The sequence below is a fragment of the Aulonocara stuartgranti genome (genome assembly GCF_965226115.1).
Source record: "Aulonocara stuartgranti genome assembly, chromosome: 12".
NCBI classification, from domain to species: Eukaryota; Metazoa; Chordata; class Actinopteri; order Cichliformes; family Cichlidae; genus Aulonocara; species Aulonocara stuartgranti.
The window spans coordinates 9,148,583-9,173,019 of record NC_138948.1 but is presented as its reverse complement, the minus strand read 5'-3'; the positions used below and the strand labels follow the sequence as shown (position 1 = coordinate 9,173,019).

At 39.5% G+C, this 24,437-nt stretch overlaps 2 protein-coding genes across 4 annotated transcripts; both read right to left on the bottom strand.

Annotated features, from left to right (window-relative positions):
- Positions 1–3,379: 3,379 nt before the first annotated feature.
- tal2 (T-cell acute lymphocytic leukemia 2) lies at positions 3,380–5,127 on the bottom strand (the record flags this gene model as incomplete). Of its 2 annotated transcripts, none has more annotated exons than XM_082553915.1 (2): positions 5,090–5,127; positions 3,380–3,732 (listed from the first exon to the last, which is right to left on the bottom strand). In XM_082553915.1, exon 2 carries the CDS (start codon positions 3,716–3,718, stop codon positions 3,380–3,382), a length of 339 nt encoding a protein of 112 aa, XP_082410041.1. In that variant the 5' UTR covers positions 3,719–3,732; positions 5,090–5,127. The 2 variants fall into 2 exon arrangements, with proteins under 2 accessions (XP_082410041.1, XP_082410040.1); XM_082553914.1 differs by lacking the exon at positions 5,090–5,127 and adding an exon at positions 4,297–4,768.
- A 2,953-nt stretch (positions 5,128–8,080) lies between these two features.
- Positions 8,081–22,517, bottom strand: shoc1 (shortage in chiasmata 1). 2 transcript variants are annotated; one of them, XM_082554729.1, is made up of 28 exons: positions 22,085–22,512; positions 21,710–21,785; positions 21,507–21,636; positions 21,046–21,136; positions 20,796–20,965; positions 20,538–20,700; positions 20,341–20,455; positions 20,134–20,275; positions 19,938–20,042; positions 19,649–19,778; positions 19,315–19,409; positions 18,384–18,629; positions 17,358–17,780; positions 16,642–16,827; positions 16,027–16,233; positions 15,827–15,919; positions 15,220–15,401; positions 15,032–15,104; positions 14,802–14,865; positions 14,259–14,434; positions 14,075–14,174; positions 12,669–12,780; positions 11,817–11,938; positions 11,561–11,648; positions 11,242–11,373; positions 10,507–10,656; positions 9,432–10,140; positions 8,082–8,415 (listed from the first exon to the last, which is right to left on the bottom strand). In XM_082554729.1, coding segments are annotated over exons 1-28 (4,368 nt in total). In that variant the 5' UTR covers positions 22,087–22,512; the 3' UTR covers positions 8,082–8,329. The 2 variants fall into 2 exon arrangements, with proteins under 2 accessions (XP_082410856.1, XP_082410855.1); XM_082554730.1 differs by lacking the exon at positions 21,710–21,785 and having other exon boundaries at positions 8,081–8,415; positions 22,085–22,517.
- Positions 22,518–24,437: the final 1,920 nt, after the last annotated feature.

Here is a 24,437-nt window from a genome sequence, read left to right as displayed (position 1 = left end):
TCTCACTATCCAACCAGCCCTGCACCTGCATCCCACCCAGCCACCCACCCGTGCTGCAGGTCGGCAGCTTCGCAATTCTATGCTTGGACTCGGAAGGGTAAGAGAGAGAGCGAGAGGAAGGTGCAGGGGGAGGAGGAGGGGTTCGAGTGCGTGATGGGAGTGGGAGGGCAGGGGTTGAGCTGAGATATTTAAACATGCAGAGTGTGAATTGGCTTTAAGGGGATAAAGAGCTCAGGGCCTATCGGTTGGCACCCAACTCCAGAAATTCTTTTTCATGGGCGCCTCAGCCGAGAGAGCGAGGGGCTGCCTGCACTGATCTGGCCCATTGTGATAACGGATTCAGACAGTGTGCTAGACGCTGATAAGGAAATGTGCTCTCAATAGACGATTGCCCACATACTTGGGAGAGAATAGTCAATCAGGCAAATATACTTGGTGGAGGGAATGAGAAGCGTACAGATTTGTTATTATTTCTCAGTGCATGGTTTCATAATCCTTGTGGAAAGTTGAGGTCAGAGTTATGCTCACACTGCTTAGGCGTTTTCTGTAAATAAGGTGGTTCAACAAAATGCTTTTTCACAGCCTTACAGCCTGTACGGAAAAGGCTTCACACGCCTTCCTCCAGTGTCAGATGACTGAATTATGAAACATCATGATGATTTTCACCAAAAAGTTCAGCCCACTGAGGAGTCCCCTGTTATTTTAATCTTTTTTGCATTTTACCAGAAAGTTTCTCAATTTCCTGTTAAATTGCTCAAGCAGTAAACACTTCCTAAATTCATGTTATAGGTGAGCCATAATGTTTGATTGAAATATTTGTCATTCTGCCTCTACCATAGAATTCATTTAGTATTACTGCAGCATCACAAAGAGTCACCTGTCACTTCCCACAGGCCTGCAGTCACTGTGTCCAGCTGCCCTCTGCTCCGTTTACACACCATTAGCCGGAGTTTAACAGCCGGGGTGAAAGCGCCTAAAACCGACTCAGTGTTTACTCTGCAGCTCAGTTAGTTGCTGCCTCTTGCCTGAAAACGGGGCCCATTTTCTGTAGTCACAATAGGCGATTAGACATGTAAATGTCTGACCTCAGTTTAACCGGCTGCCAAACAAGAAGACTGTTGATATTGTAGCTAGAGGTGAAAGAAATAATCCATTAATAGGTTTGCTGACTAAAAATTGATCCGCAGCTATTCTGATAATTAAAAAAAGGCCTAATTATTTATTGGCAGCAGTAAAAATGAGGGCTGCTAAATACCTTATGAAGCAACAGAGTGATGCTATCCTTTAAAAAAATAAGAGAGAGCGAGCAAGAGCGGAATTTGCACTCTGGTCATCTCGACAGTGGTTGACTCCAGAGCGACCTCTGACCTCAGGGGTTGCAAGTTAAGCGGTCACATAGAGCACTCATCCCTCAGGCCTCTGGTCAGTAGACAGAGAGCAGAGGTCAGTTTTGTGTCCACACGGTCATCACGGGCGCTGCTGAAAGCAAATGTCTCTGGGCTTACTGAGCAAGAACAAAGAGCAGCAGATTTGCTCTTAATTTCCCATCAGCTGTGTTTCTGACATAGCGTGAAACAACTTAACTATTCCACTCCACATGTCACTATTTACTGTGCATTGTATGAGTTTGTTCCATTCACAGCAACTCTGAAAAGGCAACTTACATTGTAAAAAACTATATATCTATCTATATGAAATTATATATAGTATATTTATTGGTTATTGTTAACTATAGGTTATTTTTTGGGTTTTTTGAGTGTTTGGGTGTTTATTTTTTATGTTTTTTTTTTTTTTTTTTACCTCAACCCACAAATTGACCTTTTTGTCAGAGTGTCCACTTTCCTGCTTCCTCTACCAGTTTAGAATAGTGATTACCAAGCAGGGTTACAAATATCCCAGAGATTACTTAATATTAGCATGAATAAAACAAAAAAAGGAAACAAAATGTAAAAACAAAAATTACTGATAGCTAAAAGAAGTGCATAAATCATTTAAACACGGAGGGTGGATGGGTGAAACAACTAGCTTTGAAAATAAAACTGTTGGATAAAAAAAAACAAAAGTTTGAAATGGCAAAGTAAATTAGTTAAAAGATGGAGTTTATTATCTAAAAGTATGCAATTAAATTTTTGGTTAGCTGCATTGATACACACCTGGGGAAAGATGGGCAGAAGTGTGGATAATCTTTGTAACTCCTCTGAGCAGTTCATTTGTTGCATTATCTGAATAAACTTAAATTTCAGTGGTCACACAGACGACGCTACAATTTAAAAACTACTTTTCAACCAGGATTGTTGTTTTTACTGAACCATCCTGAAAGATTAGATTTCATATCAGCACCTGGAGTAAATGTCAGACTGAAACTATCGTCCAGATCCCCTTTTCTATAATAGGTTAAAATAATAAAATGTATCTATGTCTATGTGATTCAGTATTTGCTTACTGGGGGCTTTGAAACACTTTAGTGAAACAATTACTCATACTTAACAATTCAGAAGGTAACAAATCATTTATTAAATAAATAGTTCAAATAAATAACATACCTTATATTCACAAACAAACCAAAATAACTTACAAAAGAGGTATCAGAAGATCATCGGCACACTCTTAACAGGAGACAATCAACTTATTATTATTATTATCATCATCTTTGGCTATATGACATGCGTATTGTACAAAAAATGACCAAGTGAAAACACAGCGAAGAGATTTGTGTACAGTTACTGAAAGAAGATTGTCAGTTTTGCCAAAATCCAACCTGACTAGTAACAAATACTGACGCTGTTGTGTGAAAGGGATGAGAAAAGGGGGGGAAGGCTTTCTTAGGATTGAGTTTTGTGAAGTGGTATAACCTTGATAATTGAAAAGAAAGGTCACATGTAGTCTTCTCTCGGAGGACGGGGGTAGCATGTCGACTAGTGGGGAAAAAGTGCCCTTGGTTATTTTGAGATTATTTGCAGTCTTGGCTGAACCATTATCTATTCAAATTCCTTATTCAATCTTTTGCTCGGAATGAGAAATTCCTTAATCCCTTCCATTTTTCCTCGTTGGCAAAACACCCCGATACTGCAAAACGAAATTAGTTCAAGGCGGGCCGGCAACAAGGAATATTAACATAAAGACACGAGAGGAATAGTACATCCAGGTTTTTACACACCCATGCAGAACACAAATCAATTTCACCTGCAAATTATATTTCATAACTTCAACACAGAGACGGTGCTCACTTTTCAGCCACGTTTGACTATCACACACTCTGCCCTGAAGGCAGACACACAACAGTCTTTACAGAGGACCAGATCAGAGCAGAAACCCCGGGGAAGAAAGAAAGGGTCCAAAAGTTCACTCCAGAGTTGCTTCTGTTAGATGAGCTGTGGCTCTACCAGGCCTCAGAGCTGTCACAGCTGGATCCGGGCGACGGAGCCTCCGTGTCACTGGTCAGGGCCCAGGGGTGAGGAGGGGAGTGCAGCTGCTCCATGTTGCCTCTGAGAAAGGTGAGCAGGGCGGTGGGGGAGTGGCCGGCCGGCTGGCCGCTCTGGCTCTCCAGCAGCTGGACTAGGAAGTTGATGTAGCGCATGGCCAGGCGCAGGATCTCGTTCTTGCTCAGCTTCTTCTCCGGAGGATGGGTGGGGATGAGCTTGCGGAGCTCGGCAAAGGCAGTGTTGACGTTGTGCTGGCGCCAACGCTCCCTCGTGTTGGTGAACACCTTTCTGGTCATGGTGCTGAGCTCAGCTGCAACAAGTGACACAATGTTAGGCCACTTAATACAAGATATGAGAGTAATTTGTGTTTATTTTGAGTTTTTGATTCCAAACTCAATGCAAAACAGAAAAAAGCTTTAAAATAAATAAAGAAATCATCAGCGCTGGGGAGTGATAGGAGGAAGGTGGAGGCACCAGGAGCATGGTGAAATTTGCAAACTGTTTTAAACCCCCCAAAAGCATTTATCATAATTGATTCATTTGCTACCTATTTCTGCAATACGCAGCCTTTGTGTTTTTCTTCATATTTAAAGGCATATTCAAGAGTTTTTTTTGGCTGGCACAAGTGACACATCAAGTTCTTCTGCAGTGTTTACCATTTGCAAGTGATGAAGCCTTTAAATCATTAACAGATGGTATTTTAAGCTACATTAGAATCTATTTATTAAACTTCTTTTGCACTTAATATTTTGATAACAAATATCTGCAGCTATCAACTATAAATTACAGCACATTAAACATCTACTATGCTACTATAATTGGAAATATTGCCTCGGAGGAGGGAAAATCCTAGAGAATGAAGTAAATGTCTCACCTGTACCTGTGTGTGGGAAATGTGCAGAAATCTCAGAGGCAGAGGTTCCTTTGTCATTGACGTGTCCTGGAGACCAGTGTGAAGGTCCACTTAGACGCGTCTCCTCATGCTCACTGAGCTCCAAGTGAGGAGAGGGGAGAGCCACAGAGAAGGAGGGAGGGATGAGAGTGCCGAGTGCTTGCATCCCACATTTTTATAGCAGCGCAAGCTCCATTGTCTGACGTGTGCTGTCGTGGAGCCGCTGCGTGCATTGTGTGAGGTTGGTGTGATTGTTAAAACACGTAACTCCTCCTTTTTCTGTCACTTGGAACAAGTGTGTGTGTGTTTATGATGCTGCTGTGTTTAAATGATGTCTTTTTTGTGGGGGCCTTTCTGCCGCTTTTATGATTTAACAGCTCTTTAAATGACTATTTGTGCTGCTTTTATGATTCATTGCTCATTTAATCCTTGAAGGTTAGCGCTAAAGGTGACAAATAAATTCCTATTGAAGTGAAACTGAGACGTTCATCTCTCTGATCCTTCTCTTACTGCTGTGGACACTTATTCCTTTCTGCTTCTCTGACATTAGGCATGGACAACCCACCGTCCCCTCCACCGAGGAAAAGACCTTGATATCAGTGGCTGCTCTGCTTTGAATCCGGCCTGATTGGGCCACAAAAGGTAAAAATACCATATCCAGATTGACAGTCGGACAATATGGGTTTTGTTATGACTACGGTAATCTTGTTGAGCCATTCCAAGGGGCCACACATAAATTAGAGCGGAAACACGGAGAGCACAGCGTCTAACTCACCTCTCTGCAGCCACTCCTCACTCCCCCATCTCACCCCCTTCCTCTGCCTCCCACTTTCAACCTTCGTTCAGACAGAAAAACACATCTAGTTTAACCAATTGTCACTGTTCTTTTTACACCCTTCAAGTGTTGTTTCAAAGACGCAGCCTTCCATAAAAGTCTCTGTGTGGAGTAGGAATTTACATAATCCGATTAGGGGCCGGGATTAGCCCCGGGCCTGGAGAACAGGCCCGATGGGGGCCGTTTTCTGAATCGGGCATTCATGAGACCCCGCTGCACGTCCAAGAGGCTGCACCTGCAGGCCAGGCGCCGCTGCTCGCTGCCTCCGTCCAGCCTCCACTCCAGGTCTGCAGACTCACTTCTCTGTGTGGTGGTTTGATGGCGGAGTGTACCTGCTGTAAATCATCATCATCTGGGAGCAGAATGAGGGCAAACTCGTAAAATAAATTCAACTGAATGAAGCAGCATCTTGTGTTTTTTCAGGGGGTTCTGCAGAGAAAATCTAAGCCAGAAGTCACTGCAGAATTCATATAAAAACAAATGTTGTAAATGGTAAATGACCTGTATTTGTATAGCATCTCACTACTCCCTAAGGACCCCAAACACTGGATCTTTTTTTAGGAGTAGACCAAATTGCATTACTTCTTCCTACACTGTTACAACACTGCCAAAGTTCGGAGAAATTACAGTAAATTAAGTCTGAGCTGTTTGGATACTTAACATTTTTAACTACATGTATACTAGTATATATAACGTAATACGTCCTGCTGATGCCGTCGTTCAAACAGCTGACAAAAACCACATAATCAGGCGTTTTATTTTTGGAGTTTGTCCCTTGCAAGTTGATGCACTGTTCCTTTTAATTTTACCTGAGCACCATCTCATTTCGACAGTTGGTACCATGTGAGGGGTTTTCATCAGAAATGTAAAACAAAGCAAACTTTAAGTAGCCTTGTTGATTGGGGCTTAGTTTTGCTTAGCCTTAAATACATTTTTGTTAATCATCAGGAGGCATATAGTGGTAAACTTTATCATTTTTTATCAACTAAAGCAACCCATTCTACCTGGAAAGGTCCATTTTTGTGGGACAACACCCTGAAAACTGAAGGACTGGAACCACATTTTGTACAGATGGACATTCATGTAGCATTTTGGTTATTCTCTACAGCACCATCATTAGTTTAAACAATTTAGATCGTTCAGTATAAGCTAACATTCATACAATGTTATCTTATACAATTATAATTTTAGCACAACTGTGACACCATGTGTGCAGTGGATTGCTAAGTCAATGATTCAAGGTTTGTCAAAGTGTGACTTGACTTGAACAGACACATGACTAAATTGTTATCTTGATGATCACTGACTGACTAGTTATTATTTCACGAACTGTTTCCCGGAGGCAGTTTTTTTTAAATTAAAAAAAAAAAAAATCCTAATCTTAAATTCACTTTATTTTCAAATGTATTTGCCTTAAAAAATTATGTTATAAGAACCCTGTGCAAAACTCAGCACCGGCTTTTTAGATTGTGTTTTTTTTTTTTTTTTTAGAACAGGAATCCCAGAATATAATGAAAATGTAATAAACCTTATATATTAAAACTAGAACCAGGTGATAAACTACAAGATAAATCTACATTTGGATTATCAAATACCAACACATTACTTATACTTCAGAAAATTTTATTCTTACCATGCGAATCATTATTTGTTGATTTGTTTCATGGCGCTTGTGTCATTTTCATTTTACTCAGCATTTTGAGGTGCTGCTTTTTGTGCCCAAAAGCCCCCCGACCTTATCTGTAATCACTATCCAACTATAAAGGTGCTTCTGCTGGGGCTTCATCTCTTCTTTAAAACAGAAAACTCACAGGTGACTCTTAATTGCAGGCTGTGATTAAAGATAACAGTGTGACCTTTACAGCTGAAGCCAAAATAGGAGCCAGACTAAAGGATGCTTTGGTTTAAACAGCCTGCTCCTTCCCACAATATATCTCCTGTCCCATTCAGTGCAGGGCTCCAGTGTAGTCAGGGACCATTACTGCACCATTAGGCTACTGTTTGCCTCGCCTTCATAGGGGGACTCCTTTGACCACCCTGCTGACTGCTTTTGTTCCTGTGCCATTAAAAAAACAAACCATTTCTCTCTTTGTTTGTCCACTGCTTCTAAGCAGGCAGCAGCCAGGGAGACGGACACGTAGGGAGAGGGATACATTAAAAAAAAAAAAAAAAGAAAGTGGTGGGTTATTGATGGTGGTAGTCAGTGCTTGATATGGCTGTCCAGAGGCAGGGAGGCTTGGAGTCGATGTCCCTGGGGTCGTCTTTGTCTGGGGATCATTCCTGAGGGAGCTGGCTTCACTCTGCTGGCTCGTGAAGATAAGCACTCTCTCCACATGCTGAGAGAGCACGATAAGGGGATTGCTTCACTAAATTATATATATATAAAAAAAGAAGCCCTGCCATTGGAGCTGCTAAAAAGAGACTTTATCAGGTTAACTGGGAAACACCCTCCATCCCATTCCTCCAGCCATAAATCACAATTTGTTTTTCCTCAATTGAGCATGCTCAGTATGGGGAGGGGGCACAGCAAACATGTGCAGATAATTATAATTATGCTTAATCTTGTTTTGTAAGAAGAACCTGCCAACACCTTCTCCTTGTTACTTAGCAGTATTTAAACATATAATCATTTATAACACATTATAATGTAGTTGTAAGCAGATTTAAGGCGTTAATCAATTTAAAATGCTACCATGTTATTAGTACTAATCATTGTCTGTTTCTATACCAGCCTGGGAAACTTCAGGGACACTTACAAAAAAATCATCAAACAAATTTTGAATTTTGATAAATTACAAATAGATAATTATAAATAGAAAAGGAGCAGCGTGTCCTGTAAAACAGCTTAAAATAGGTAATACTATAACATGAAAAAGTGCAAAACAAATTTATACAATAAACAATAGTTTAGATTGAAATAATACAAAAATCATATGATATTGCTTTGAACTTTAATAAAATTAACTGTTCCTCCTTTTTTAAACATTAACAGTATTTTCGGTGACAAAAAAGGAATTCAGAAAATCACAATTGCTTATAAACATTTAAAATGTAGACTTTTAGGTGAAAAACTAAAAATGTAATCTGAGAAGAAAACCCCCCCACCGCAAACTATGCCATGACTGAACTTTTAATGTTTTAATGCATTTTAATATTTTTTATTCCTTCTCCCATTCTTTTCTAAAACAATCTAAGCCTCGTCTGTCCATCACCTCTGCCGGGCACCCTCTCATAGCTCAGCCTTCCCTTCTTCGATGGTGACAACACTGCAAATGTAAAAAAAACAACAACAAAAAAAATAAAGTAAGAACAAATGGGCTATGTTAGCACCTAAACGTTTACCTGCAAAATAAGAAAAAGGAGACTATAATGTGCATTTCCAACCACAAACTCTGTTCAGGATCATTTTCTCGTGCAGCTCTGAACATGGGATCTATAAATTAGATCACCCAACACAACTCCTGTTATGCGCACTTATACTTGTTTGCTGGTTCTCGTGTGACTAGTCAACTAAATTTTTAATTATAAGATGTAGATAAAGGACCTGGGAGGAAAATCGAGAAAGTTAAAATTGCTGAATGTTTATTCTCAGAGACTTGGGGATGTCACAGCAGAACTCCACGCTGACAGTCTCACCGGGAGTAGCATGGCATTATGAACGTTGCCATAGTTTGTCATGATTTAGAGGGGTCTTGTTTTTCTGTATATAGTGGACTTTTTTTGTTGTTGCTTTAGTTGTAAAGCAACAACAACAAAAAAGGTTAAAAAAAAAAAAAGATTCTGAGCATGCTCCTCGTCTTGCTCCTCACCTGATGTGCTGTCTTCAGGCTTGGAAACTATTGACTCTTGAAGTAAAAGTGACTCAGCTCACATCACCAGCATAAAATTCAGGTTAGTATGCCAGACAATAAAAGTTGTTTGTTCTCTGTGCAAGTTTGAGGACCATGGTGTAGAATGCACAATGTACTTTATACTTTGTTGCATTTTCCTGCCATTGTAAACTTGTGAATGGTCAACTATACAAACTACATTCACTTTCAAAGTAAAAGCTCCACCTTTTTGAAACAACTTTTACTCTGAAGGCAAATGGTCTCCATTTGCGGCTTGTGTTGCACTTTTCAGTTTTACTGCTGCTCAGAGAGATTTTGATGAGTATTTACAGACATAGACATCTTCCACAAAAACTACAGGGAACCATGGCAACGTAAGTATAGAATCAAAGGTTGTGTCAACAGCTAGTATTGTGCTAGAGACCTGAACAGCTTCTATTTCTATTTTTCACCTGATCCAATCAAGCCTGCAGCCTCTCTGTTCCTCTTCCTCTCCTGTCCTGCCCAGCATCTGGAGCCATAGTTGGCTGAAAGTGATGTCATCCCTCCCCCAACGTGATCATGACCCCACAGGATACCTGTAGGTGTGCTAAGACTGTAGGTGATGTGCTGACTGGGAGGATTAAAGTCCTTGTAGAGTGTAGGGTATGTGGACGTTTGGGGGCTGGCTGGCTGCTGCAGGTTGGTACTGTAACTGAAGGTAGAGTCCAGTTTGAGTGGGCTGTCAGCAGGGTGTGAAGAAGTGGTGTAATCGTTTAGCGGAGTCTTGCGTGTCCACTCATTGACTGATCTTTCAACAACCCTCCCCACTGCTCCAGCTATGCTCCTCCAGCCAGAGATCTTCCCATCCTCTCTCCATGGATCATTGATGTTCCAGCTTCCCTGGAAACAAACATCTGAACTGCCAAAAGTATCACTCAGGTCAAGTTTGAAATCTGAGTTGCCATCCTCGAATATTGGGTAGAAGCTCTCCTGTGGACTCTCGAACAGGAAGCTGGTGTTCTGGTTGCTACAGAGAAGGTCTGGATGGGGGGACTTCATGCATTCATAATCCCCAGTGTGAGTCTGTAGGCTGCTTTGTTGGTTTGTCTCAGTGGTCAAAGTTTGACGGTCTTTTGGATCTGCTGCCAGTGGATACAGGGAGGTCGTGTCACTGAAGAGCTAAACTCGGAAGAGAAGGAGGGAAAAAATCAAATTTAATTTCTTAACAACTCGGTTTTTTAATGTATTTATTTTCTAAATATTTTGGGGACTTTTTCAGCTTTATTTGATAGACACAGTGAAGAAAGGACAGGAAAGCGGGGGCAGAGAGAGGGGAAGACATGCAGCAAAGGGCCGCGGGTCGGACTCAAACCCAGGTCGGCTGCTCTTAGCCGTATGGCATATGGTCACCTGCTCAACGCATTGAGCTAAACCGGCGCCCGGAACTCTGTTTATTTTTATTTGTAATTTGTACTTCTGTGTAAAGTAATAAGCTTTTGTAAAACAAGTGTTCCAAATACAAACATATTTACAGCACATGATCACCTTTAGCACTTTATGTGGCACCTCAGGAAGCAGCTCCTTCAGCTGACACAATGAGGCCCCCAGGAGCCACTCAAAGGATGGCACTCTGCTCAGCATCAGCTGTCCAACCAGGGGGTTAATGCAAGGGAACTGTGACAAACATTCTTCTTCCTGGAGGAAGCAAATGGGAAAAAAAAGAAATGCAATCAATGACAAGACATGTAATAGATTTTGATTCATAAAAAAATAAAAAAATAAAATCACACAGCAGACATAAGACAGTTGTAAAAGGTGCATTTAGTTTTTGTCTCTTTGAAACTTCACAACCATTTATGGAATAATTTCTGTTTCAAACCTATGAGGTCCTGACTGGTCTCTCAGTATAAGTAGTTAATGAAAAAAAATTCTGTTTACTGTGAATTTCTGTCTATGTAGATGGCATTTTTCCCTGATTTATCAGTATTAATTATCACAGTTAATAATAAAATATCTTGGTCTCCAACCACTGTTTTCTGCAATGTGACTACAGAAATACAAAAACAAATCTACACAGAACCTGTATTTTCTAACTGTATGCTGTCCAGTTATCCCTCTTGATTACAACTGGACCAGCTTATAATTAACCATAGAAAAAAATGTATCCACATGCTCTTAAGAATAGAGTCAAAACACTGCTTTAATTCATCACTGAAAACAGTGCAATTTATTCTAGACCTTTCTGTATGAATAGCTTTGATTTGGGGATATGAGTTTCACCTGTGAGGGCATCACAGTCAGCCAGTCTCTGTTCAAGAAGCTGACAGGGTCTCTGTCACTGGACATCAGGCTGTGGAAGCAGATCTGACTGATGGACTTTGCCATTTCCAATACATCTGACACTAACAGCACCTGCAAGACGATGTACAGAAATGCCTGTATCCTACTGTTGTTTATTCTTTTTTATTACTTTTGGTCTTTTTGTTTAAAATATTGGTGAAATGTCTTCAATATCCTGAAAGGATATTAATTTGACTTGAATGAAGATGATAATCATAATAATGATCTGTTACAGAGAGGGGCACCACTTATGTTCTACCTTCACATCCAAATCCTCAGACTTCATTCTCAATAGCACCAGAGATGAATAGACTAGCACCAAGTTGCTGAAGGCCTCACTGGAAAATCTGCACACACACAAAATCAAGCCTTCTCATATACTACTACTGTTTAGGGGAGATAAATAAGGACCCTTTTGGAAGACAAAATCATCAGGTTTTAGGGTCAATACTTGGTTCAAAGTTAAATACACTCTCCAAGTGAGGGTGTAGGGTTAAGTATATGTGGACACCCACCTTCCTCCCTGACCTTCTGGACAATGAAGGATGAGCCAGCAGCAGCTGTACTGAAGAGAGAGAGCAGTCAGCCTCATCACCACTCCCTCACTGGCTCGCTCTTGACATAGTTCATCCTGCTCCTACACACACACACACACACACACAGCAAAAAAGTGTGTGTTTTTCTTTAAGTAGTTGCAGAGTTTATTGGTCAGCATTTTCACTTAAGAGACTCATTAGAGCATTGGGACTAAACGCAGAGGAAATCCGCCCCCATAACAAGTCTAACTGTGTATATTGTCTTTATGAGGACTGATTGGACTGAAATGAAAGTTACATAATGCTTCAAAATAACTGCCCAGAAGTGTATCAAGATGGTCGTCAAGTGGTGAGAGTGGGATCTAAAACAAATTGGCTAAAACCAAGATGTTTAAAAAGCTGAAACCATAAAACTAAGTATGGAAGCACACTTTTATCACTGATTTTGTCTGTAAGTCAAAAATTTGAGTTATGCATGTTGAAATTTCAACTTAAAAACTCAAAATTTTGAGTTAAGTATCTCAAAAATTTCATCACAATAACTTACCAGTTTAAATTCCATGTACATTTTTTCTCAGCATTAGAAAAAAGCTTCCATACCTAAGTGAAACACATGTTACCAGTTCCCTTAAAAACACTGTCAGACATCGGATTTTTATTTTATCACAGACATTTACAAACCATGAAGAGCCTGAGATGTGTAAAGAAAAATGTTTCCTTTCCCACATTTGTGGAGTCTACTGTTATTAGATGTGCTTTAAAATTTACAGCTACCACCGTATTACGTGAAGTTTCCTCACAAAGATGAAGTGTTTATGTGTTTCCTGATACCTGAATTACGATGGCGGTGCTTTCATCCACTGTGATGAGAGTGTAATTGTGGATCCCTCCGAGCCTCTTCAGGGAGGGACAGTGGCTCCTCTCCAGCACCATCACATTAAACCTGTGACAGACATGTTTCACCAAATGATCAAACAGTGCTCTCGTCAGGACTGGGAGGTCAGGTAAAAATGCTAAAAAAAATGCTGTCTGAAGGTCAGGAAAGTCCAAGGCAGAGGCAGCATATTGATTGATTGATTTTTAGCTGTCAGAGTTATAATTATCTGTTAAAATGTCAAAAGTGATACAGCAGAACTAGAAAATAAGTTTCCTCCATCCATGATATGAGTAAACTCTGTGATGACTACAACAGCACTCAGACTGCAGGCTTACTTACAAGGCTTACAAGGATATTTAAAAGTACAATTGGAGGCAGAGTCTTCATTTTTCCGTGGGGCCAGCTCCTACTTTCAAGATTAGGCTTAAAGCATATAGTTATAGGCTTGATCAGGTGACTCTGAGTCCTCCTTTAACCCTTTAAAACCGGTTGGAGCAGGCACGTTCCGTTTTGCTTAACTATTTTTAAATCCCTGTAGAACCGGAACCACGTAAGCTACCGCAATAATTTTTTTTGCATATGAAACCAGAGGAGTTGTACTTACATCTTATGCCATCAGCTTGCCCTGGGTCATGGTTTCCTTCCACATATAGCTTTGCAAAAATTTGGATTATAATATTTATTTTCATTTTTCCTGCAGTATATAAAAATTGACTATGACTATGAATTTAATTTCCTGTTGTTGGAAACTATTTTGTGCAACTTTTTTGTATTTACAGTTGTGAGGGATAAACCTCTTAAATTTCTTTAACTAGAAATATATGTAAAAAACCAAAAACAATTTTCAATTTTTTGTAGTTTATTGCATTTTTTTGCAATTTATGTAGTTACTATGGACTTAATGCATACATATTATTACAATTTGGGCTATAACGGTTGTATTGATGTATAGCAACTTGAAATGCTCTCAAAAATGGCACTACTGCGTGTAAAAATATAAAGATAAGCTCTGGCGGACTTGGTTCTATGGTAGGTCTTAAAGGGTTAATTACCCTACAATGGATTTAGGCTGATGGGGCTTTGCCATGATGCACTGTTCCTTTTTCATTCATGCGCTTACATACTACTCTGCATTAACTGTTATTAAAATCTGGCTGTAGTTTTCTGTTTAACTTTAAATTAAAACTTCTTATATTAGATTATGTGATATGTAACCTGATGTTAGTTATTTTTACTATTTTTTCATCTCAGCTACTCAGATGTAAAACATTTAAAAATTATTCTGATGTAAAGGCTGGTCATAATACTCGATACTTGAACACAGTTGTTTTTACTTGTCTGGATGAGGAGGAAAACTCACTCTGACTCAAGCATTTGCAGTAGCAGCGGATAGTTAATAAGTCCCTCCGTCACAAACAACACATACGGCACGTTGTCCTCCAGGCACCACAAGATATTCTCTTTAGGGAAACAAGCACATTTAAAAGCATTTAAGCGAACATATCAACAATAATATGAATACGTGGAATTTGGTGGCAGCTGACCTGCATCAGAGACGGTGGTGTTGAACGTTAGGTGGCTGATGCTCCTCTCCCTACAGATTGCAGACCATGGAGACTGGCCCGGATGGTCGTACTCCACGACTAGAGAGAAACAGGTCCAAGGGAAGTCGGGGCCAATATCCTGTTCATACACCACCACGCACACACTATCATGCATGCTGTAAAAAGGATAGAGGTGTGACAACAATGTGTTTACTTATACTCAAGACAGTGTGATGAATGGCTCCTAATCTGAAAATATAGCTATGAGATGTATACATTTTGCTATTGCCAAAATATAAAATAATAAAATAGATATTATTTACCATTTGAAACTGAAAATACGCTTTTCAAATCTTTCAGAAACAATAAAATAAAATAAAGAATGTATGTTAATTAAAAAAAATAACTTGGAAAGCAGGGGATGGGACCTCAAGCACAGCTTTATTGTGTCTCTACAATATCATGTAATTATATATGACTTCATATCTCTATATACCAATGTATCACACAGGCCTAGATGAATGAACTATGATACACTTTTACCTGCTGACTACACTTGCACCATTGAGCTTTATCTTGTCCTGCTCTGGACAAACTGCAGTTGCGCCTCAAACAACAACAAAAAAACACAAATATAATTAACTCTATGACACAATGACAGTCACCTGTTTGTCTTATTTCTGCATGTTTTGCAGCATTTAATTTTTCTTTGAATATTTTTTAGTTTAATAACCTTTGACTGAAATGACTGAAATGATCAGTGAGCTGCTTACCTGTCACCTGGTTCAAGCTGTTGATTATTGTTGATCTGCTGCTATCACAGTGAACTGATACGATAACAAGAATCTGCACAAAGGTAAATAAGCAACTCTTATCAAGTGTTTTTCACATAAGGATTTATGACTTTAACGAATATCATATTTAGCTTATAGAAGTATATGATTGATTACACAATACTGACTTTATCTGTGCTGTTCTGTCCTTTACTGCTGTTCAGCCACTCAGCCACCAGGTGCTGGAGCTCCTGCAGTTTGAGGCTGGACTCCTGGTTTTTCTGAGTGAGGTAGAGGATGATGTGCAGCCTCTTCAGCAGCTGCTGCAGACTCTGCTCTGCACATCCCTTAGCTGCCTTTGTCAGGTACTCTGTTGTCCAAGAACACCAGGTTAAAAATCTCACAACATGGCATCTGTTTGGTTAAAACCTCAGTGTAGACACTGAAACTAAAGTTAAGATTTTGGAAATTCCAGCTTCCAGTTTTGAGTGATGGGATCCCACATGATTGCATAATTTCTATCGTACTGTTTTAGAATATTTACAGGGGATATTTCTGTATCTTACCCAGGTTCTCTCCTACTGGCTCGACAAAGTCGTTACTTATATGAAAGTAAAAACAATATCATACTACGTTATAATAAAAATAGCACAATTATAAAATTTACTTTCAGTTAACTGTTTGAACTTTTAATTTATTACAATTAGATTTTTCCCACCTTTACAACTGCAGCATTTTGAACTAACTTAATAAACTTTAAAGGTTGGGTGCTTGTGTGACAGTAGTTCATCTCACCCAAACCCGTACTGAGGTCGCACTTCAGCAGCAGCTCCTTAAATGTCACCAGCACATGAATCAGAGCTGCAAGGTTGAAAAGCGCTTCCTGATCTGCAACACAGTGGGAGAGGGAGTAGATAATTTACTTCTGTCAAATCTAGGTTTAATACATTAATACAACAACATGCAAATTAAAACATTAACATGGCATTTCCTACCTTTGATCAGTTCTGCAGTCTGTGCAGGGGCCCTGCAGAGTGCCCTGCAGAGTGCCCTCTCCTGTTGTTTGAGAAGGAAGTGAGTTTGGTCTGGTGCCAGGCTGCTGAAGTCTCCACACCCTGGGAAGTTGAGCCCCAGCTGTCTGGCAGAGCTCAGACAAGGCTGAGCGAAGGCCAGCAGCTCACAGTAGGCTCGCTGCTGGCTGTCTGCACAGGGTTTAAAACACTAATTTAAAACACCATCTGAAGCACCATGCTTTCCAAACAGACTCTACTACAGTCTGGTCAATGGGACATGCAGTCAAGCAGCCTGACTCCCAAACTTTGCTGGCCCCCCATGTGGTCCCTCCTGTCAAGACCTGTCTCTTTTTGTCATATTTTTCAAGTAACCTATATTGGAAATTCTGTTTTTGGTCTGTGACCCCAATATTTTTAGTAGCCCCAATAGGGCCACCCCTATGAAAAAATTATGGAGGCGCCTGGCTTTCAGGTCTCCATTAAATTGCTGCTAATGATACATTTGTAAAAGTGTGGAATTACTTGACTGAAACTCAAATGTGAACGTAAGGTGTGGATATTTGTAACTTTACTTCACTCTGATAACTTGTGTCGCACCTGTAGGTTTGATCTTAACTACTTTGCTGTCCCGTCTTTGCTGTGATTTTCCACTGAGTTGACCCATCCACTGATTAGCAGGTTCTTCCTCTCTGTTTGAATTTCCTGGCCTCACGTCCAGTGTTTGACTCTGCACTGGAGAAGGCTGCAGCTCTGATAATAGTGCTTGGTGGTTCACCTCATGTGCTGATAAATAAAAGGATGAGCTTAGGTAAAACATGTTTTTATTAGGCTACATTAGTTTTTACAGGCGTACATCTGGAGTCATAGCAAGAAAGTTCAGGTCAAGGGTAAATTTATTGGATCTGTTAGGGTTTTTAACTATTTAAAAAAAAATCAGCTTACCTGAGAGCTTTAGAGCCTTCTTAGAAACAATGCCCTCTTTATGTGAGTTGGATGAGCAGAAGTTTATAAACTTATCGGGATTAAAAGATTAGCTGAAGAAATTATGATGATTACTGAGGAATCTAACATGAAGAATCTAAGAGCTTTACAGTGCATTGATGCGTTTTGTTTTCTTTTGTGGGAAGTGTAGGGATCTGTGGCTACACACGGTTTTCCTGTGGAGACTTTGACTATAATACTTCATTTACATTTTTCACATAATAGATACAAACATTCTGGTCTTAAGTTCAGAGAACAATGTTTGAAAATAAAGCTGCAAAAGCATAAATCACCTTCAGACTATGCAAGAACAGATAGTAAGCATAGTGTACCTGCAGTGCTGCCTGAGCTCTGAGGTGATGCAGAAACAGGAGCGATCTGCTGAGACCTAAGCATCATGAAGGTGGCCAGGGGGTCAAGGTCCAGCTCTGGTGGATTTCTTGCCAACAGCAAACCTCTGTCATCATCTCTAGTATTCAGTGTGGAGGCGACAGCCTCCTCAGAAATCTTTGCACTCAGCTCCATCTGACAGTCATGTCCTTGTCTGCTGATGCCTTTTTCATGAGCTGAAGACCAGCTTGCAACTTCTGAAAACTTCTTGCCACCAATATCATATTTGGTGGTGACAGGAGCTGGTTTGACATCTTTATTCACTGTGTTGAACGCAGGCATCTGGGAGGCATTCAGAGATGAATCATCAGTGGGTTTCTTTTGGAGAAGAGTTTCAGCTGTGGTGCTCAATAGAAAGGAGTCGACTGAAACCAGAATAGAAGGAAAATAGATGAGATCTGATGATACTTAATATAAATAATTTTTGCACTTCAACTAAAAAAAACCCCAAAACACCTGAAACAATTAACCTGGTTTTGACTGGCATTTCGGCATTTAAACCAGCTCCAGGTGAGCTGCCAAAAAACAGTGATGGACAAAAACTATCATGCAAACCACCAACCACCACAGAGTGGATAATTCCTAAAGGGGTCTGAGCCCCACCTGAGACTGATTACTGCTCTGCATCAAAAGGAGCAAGCAGAGGAGGTTCTGGCATAGAATCCTTTCAGGATACCACCTAGATGAGATATTTCGGGCATGTTTAGCCAGCAAATGCCCAAGCAGACCCAGTACATGTGGAGACATTACGTCTCTCAGCTAGATGGGAACATTTTGGTGTGTCCTTGAAAGAGATGGAGGAGGTGGCTGGGGAGAGTGAAGTCTGGGTATCTCTACTCAGACTGCTGCTTCCAAGAAATGGATGCGGAAAAGTGTCAGTAAACCGATAGCTTAGTAATTAATTATCTACATATGTTTAATACAGCTACACATGGACTCATGCACATCTAAAAACCAAAAACACTCACCCTCCACATGTTCAGGTGGCAGTTTACTTAAGTCTTCTCCAGTTTCCTCTCTGATGGAGGGAAGATCAGACTTCATACTCTCTGTGAAGTCGCAGCAGCAGCACAAAGATAACTGCGGGACTTCCGTCTCCATCTCGGACTGCAGTTTGTCAGCAGCGCTTATGAAACTTTCTTTCTCTAGTTTGATAACTTTTAAGGCTTCCCACAGAGGCTGGAAGTCAACAGCTGGTTCATACATTTGAGGCTCTGTAGGAAATACAGCAATTTAGTGACACAGTTCAGAGATTTCTGTGTTCAGTGCGTCTGTAAATGTGATAGATTAGAAACAAAAAAACAAAACAAAAAAAAATCTCACTTTAAGTCCAATCATGACACAAAAACATGCACCCCAGAGTTTTCATGATAGCAACATTCATTTGAATTGACTTTCTCTGCATGGTAAACAGTCACATTTTGTCAACCCCTGTCCCTAGATTGTGATACATTACGTTTTAAGTCTCTACATCCAATTTGAGACTCCATTTAGAGCTGCAAACCCATCAGAAATGTTTAAGTAGATGGGTGGTTGAAGACCAAGATGTTTTGGGGCCACAGTGACATCTTGTGGTCTCCAAAAACATCAGCCTTTTAACTATTGATGCCAAAGCACTGCAGCACCTCAGTGAGTTTTAAAGTCCTCTTAGTCAGAAGTGCTGCAGCAGATTCACCCCAAATTTTGCATAATAAAAACAAAATGTGTACTCATATGATTTAAACTTAATGGCTTTTGTTCCCCCTGCTGATTCCCCCAAAGTCACTTTAGCAAAACTGTCACAGTGAACAAAGTGGTTTCTAAAGAGCCAGTGGAGGCTTTGGCACTTTTCCACTGTTAATCAGTGTTGAGTATTTAATGTGGAAAATTTGTGGAGTCTTCCTTTAATTACAAAATTACCTGACAACAGAAAGCCGACCACAAAGTTCAGGTGCTTCTCTGCCTTCCAAAGCACCGCCTTCATCTCTTTCTGAGCTCTCGGCGACACCAAAGATCTAGATGAAAATCATTATTGTTTCAAAAGCTTCTCCAATTACCATAAAATGGGAATCACTCATATTTTCTCATCATGCTGTAGCAGTTTATAAGAATGTTAATCCAGATGACTTACAGATGACATCTCTATGTGTGCATCATGCTTGTTCAGTTAATGTGAAATCAGTGAAAGTAAACAAACAAACAAAAAAAACCTATCAGAACTGTTTAGTTAGCAGCTCAACCTGACATTACTCACATTCTGCAACAAGGAGACATCTCTTCCTTCTTGAGCTCAGAGGTGGACAGACAGATGTCAGTTTGACTTTTCAGGGGAGTCGGGTTGAGAGTCAACTCCAGCTCCATTTCAGTGGGAAGCACCGCACATCCTTAAAGACACAGTAAACTAAAACTTACATTGAAAGAGAATTAGACGCCTCAAACAATCGAAGAGACATGGTGTGCCTGATGTAGCCTCTGTATATTTCTCTATTATTGGATGAAAAGTATAACCAACAAGTTACAGTTTTTATCTAAGCTCTCTGTACCTGCAAAATCTGACTCAATCAGGCCTCCATTCATCTTGGTTTCTTCACTGGCTTCATCTGGTACATCAAACTTGGAAATATCCACTGAAGGATTTGAAAGGGAAGCTGAAGAAAAGTCAAATATATCAGTTTATCTTTTAATAGTGTTTAAAAAAATATGTTTTATTTCATTTTAAAGGATTTTGGTCTTTGTCACCTTTTCGAAGCACATCTAGGACTGGAATCTCCTCGTCCATCAGCTCAGTGGAAACATTCACATGACTGTAGATGTTTGAAAACCTTGTGAACTTTTCTGTGCTCAGCTGAAGAGTCTCCACTACAGCAGGCAACAGCAGCAACTACAGAGAAAAAACTATTAACAATAAACTGAGCAAATAGTCTCATGTTTATAAGGATTAGTTACCTCTCCGTTCGTGAGTGGCTGTTTAACAAACTCCTCTTGAATGTCTACGCATGTCTGAACATTAGTGGTGTCCACATCTGCCGGTTTTTCATAAGATGCACAGTGCTTGAAACAGCTACAATCCAACAGGTTTAACATGATGGTTAGTGGGGCCATAAACACACAAAGGTTGTTCATTTGCAGGTTTTAAAATGCACCTGAACATGTTGTCTTCTGAGATGGAATTTCCTGATGAGCTCAGCAGCGGGTCAGCTACAGGAAGCATCCTCAATCTGGACAACTTGACTCTCAGTGTAGGCAAATGTCTCTTAAACTCTGCCAGGTGATCGACTGGAATGAGCTCTTCTGGCAAGAAGAGGTCTTTCACAGAACACAAACATGTTTTACTAAACATAACTGATTTCCTTAAGAAGATTAGAATTACAACTTTATTGTAGTATACAGAAATGGTTCACCTTCACTCTTATCCGTGATCGCGTCAGGTGTCTGCTTAAAAAACGATTCCTGACATGGACCATCAGTCTGTGAGTCTTTTAAAAGGGAACCATACAAATCTTCATCTAAATCCTGAAGTGAGTCAGGATTAGAGCTGGGTATCACCTCCACCTCATCTTTCACATCAAATCTGAAAAGTAACAAGTATTTATGATATCTCTCCACAAATACAAAATTCAGTGAATGGATTGTGTTTTTAAACAGGAGAACCTTTCTGTTGAATTTACTGGTGGATTTTTTTCTCTCAGATTATCAAGGACAGAGCCACCGACATTAAGTCTGCAAGTGGAGATCACCTGTCCTGTCAAGGGAATAAATATATAAGCAAATTAACTCATATGGCAGGCATGTGAAGATTACCTGTATCATCAACACACTATTACTGGTTTTTTATGATTGCTTAAGTACTTTCAAAATTACTTTAGTAATTTTACACGTTGATTTATTACAAAGCCCAAAGAGTCATGCTGACAGATTTCTTTCATTAACTATGGCAGCATTTCTTTATCATATATAAAAACTGAAATGTACTATTGAAGTTGCACATCTTTTTCTTATATTAGGATTAAATATGCAGTCAAACTTCTTTGCACTAACAGAAATGAGATTTTCACTAGTCTGGTCCACTTACATCCCCGCTCTACAAACTTAAGTTGTTGTTTTTTTAATACCTCTGACCCACGGTTTCCTGTAGGTGTCTTCAAGCAGCTTTCCACTATGTGGATACAGGTCACTGGCACCTGTCAGGTATGGTGTTGGCAGAGCCAGCAGGTTCATCATGACTTTCAGACTGGTGCTGGCCTGAAATACACACACAAAGAATCAGAACAACAAGCTTTTAGAGAAATACTCCGGGTAAAATGAACAAGCTCACCTCAAAAACATAGTCAAGAGCTTTAAATCTGATAGCAGGGAAGACTTCAGTCTGGGGAGAGTTGTCCTTTTCTGGCCTGTGCACACAAAGAAGCGGAGTTACAGGTAACATGTCTGTACCTCGGTATCTTACATCACACCAACTAACTTAATGTCTCGTGCTATAAACAAATATATTTATGTAAACGGATAAAAATAACTTTCACGTGGAAATCTTTCAAGTTTATTAGCTTGCTTAGCTAGCAAGTGTCGTACTATAGCTAGGTAACTTTTTTTTTTTTACACATTTTTACTCTAAATTTAAAGCTTTAAATATGGAAAGCTGACAAAAAAATGTAAATAAGAGCACTGTGTGTTTCAGTAACAGCAAACTTACATGATGCAATTAAGTTTTAGTGTTGCGCGGCTGTAGTGTCCAAGATTGTTTATTCAGGATGCATTAACAGGTCACCAAAAGGTGAAACCGTCACGCATGCGCTCTGAGGCATATGACCAGTAAAGCTAGGATCAGCCTTTGAAAAAAAAATATCTGGATAGTATTTGCCTAAAAAAAATTAGAAAACCTAAAATATTTCTGGGACCCCAACAAGCTCTTTGTAAATCCTGGAAAGGCCTCCACTGAAGTTATAGACCCATGGACACAAATATTTAATGGACGCTGGCCAACGTTTTTTTCTGTGGTTGTGTGGATGGCAATGTTAATACCTAACATAGGCCATCAGAGGCGCTAGAATAAATGTTTTTGGTCTGGTAAGGAACTCGTTTCTGCAGTACAATGGTCCACGAGTCCTTCCTTTCTTCTTGGTGACGAAGCATTTCTATGTCAGGATGTCACCAGATTTCAGTTTGGGTCAGTGCCTACAGGTCTCATTATGCCAGAAACACACATTTATGTGTCAAAACGCCCCTTTAAATTCCCCAATAGACTGAACAAAATAAAAGGTAAATTTAAAAGTCATACATTATTTATTCCTGTATAAAGCCAGTCCACCACGGATAACATCAACTAAGATGTTGACTATGGACTGATTTTAATCACTTAAATCACAGATAACCATAAATAAAGCTCACTGTAATACATATTTCTTAGCTATTTATTCATTATTTTCCCGACACAGTATTTGTGTTAATGTGCCATATTGTGGCACAATGCAAATTGTTTCTATATTAAATATGGAAAAACTGGGTTGCAATTTCCCATACAAATCAACACAATAATAGTTATAGTGTAATAATGAACTAAATGGCTTCTGTGTTTTCTGCTTTTCAATTGCATGTACACTCTACTTTTCACCACAGGAGGGCGCTCTTCAACAGCAACATCATTCAAGGAAGTACAATTACCAATCCAATTCTTCTATATGCCTACAAGATATGGGCCCTCCGGTTTTCACTTTCCAAACATGTGATGATTTTCAATCATACAGAAAAGAAAAGAAAGAGAAGAAAAGAAAAGAAAGTGAAACAAACAGCGAGGTGTTTCCATCCTCTCTATTATCTTTCCCCTCATTAGAAAAAATGGGTGTTGACAGTTTTATCTTTGTGTTGTCTCTTCTGTGACCCTGTAATTCTTCTGTGTATCCTGATTGGATGAACTAAAAGTTATTAAACGCTTAAAGGTCTATGTCTGGAGTTCACTAGTTTCTCATCAAGGTGACAAAATACCAGCATGCTTTACAGGCTTCGCTTTAAGACAGCAGATTCTGCCGATGTGTGCTTTCTCACAGGAGTGATAACATACAGAAAATTCACACTGACATGAAACTGCACTAAATGTGAGCTGGAGTTTGTCTCGATTTCTGGATTACTGCCTCAGGTATTCACAGAATGAACTGAATGTTCTTCCATGATTTAAAACATACAATATAAACAGATGAATATAAACAACCTTAATATAAGGCACAAGTATTTATATAATTTCTAGTTAGAGTCAACTGTATTATAATTATAGAAACTAGTAAATATCATAGCTTTCTATAGTTTGAACTTACAGTAGGTTGTGTGTTGTGCAGTGTGGCTCCATGTGGTGACAAGCTGCCTGAACAAGGAAGACATTAGACTGTGAGACTTCATGACGATGTGAGAGGGAGCATGAGTGTCACAGGGCTGCTGAACAGACATTCAAACAGCTGCAGCAGACTTCAGGACAGTAGCTGACATCTCCACAGGCCTGTCAGACTGATTCATCATAAACACAACTCTTATTCTGATGTTTTATTTTCATGTAGAGGATGTTTTTCATCCAGTCACACTGTCAGTGTTTAGCTCAGTTTGGTCTCAGCTACTTTATTCATAGTATATCATAGTATATAATTATATGTTTTAACGTTTGTCCATTATCTTCAGCTTTTTCAGCAATATACACAACATATTATGACTCTTTAGCTCTTTTATTAAATACTTATAACTTTATAACTATATTTACTTACATGGATATTTATTCCAGATAGCTAATTGTTATTATATGTATTTAAACTTATAAAAATATTGCCACATTTATGTAACTATTTAGTTTTATTCTTTTACTTAGAACTACTTTTGCATTATACAACAAACTTATTTGTACTTATTATACAATCTTTTATGGTTTATCCATACTTTGAAATACATAACCTATTCATATTCACTAAGTCCTCTAATTATATTGTAAGTAAGGATTTGTTTAGTTAGTTGAGTGATATTAACCTGCTTAGTCTATCACTGGGTTAGGAAGTAAAATGGCAGCCATA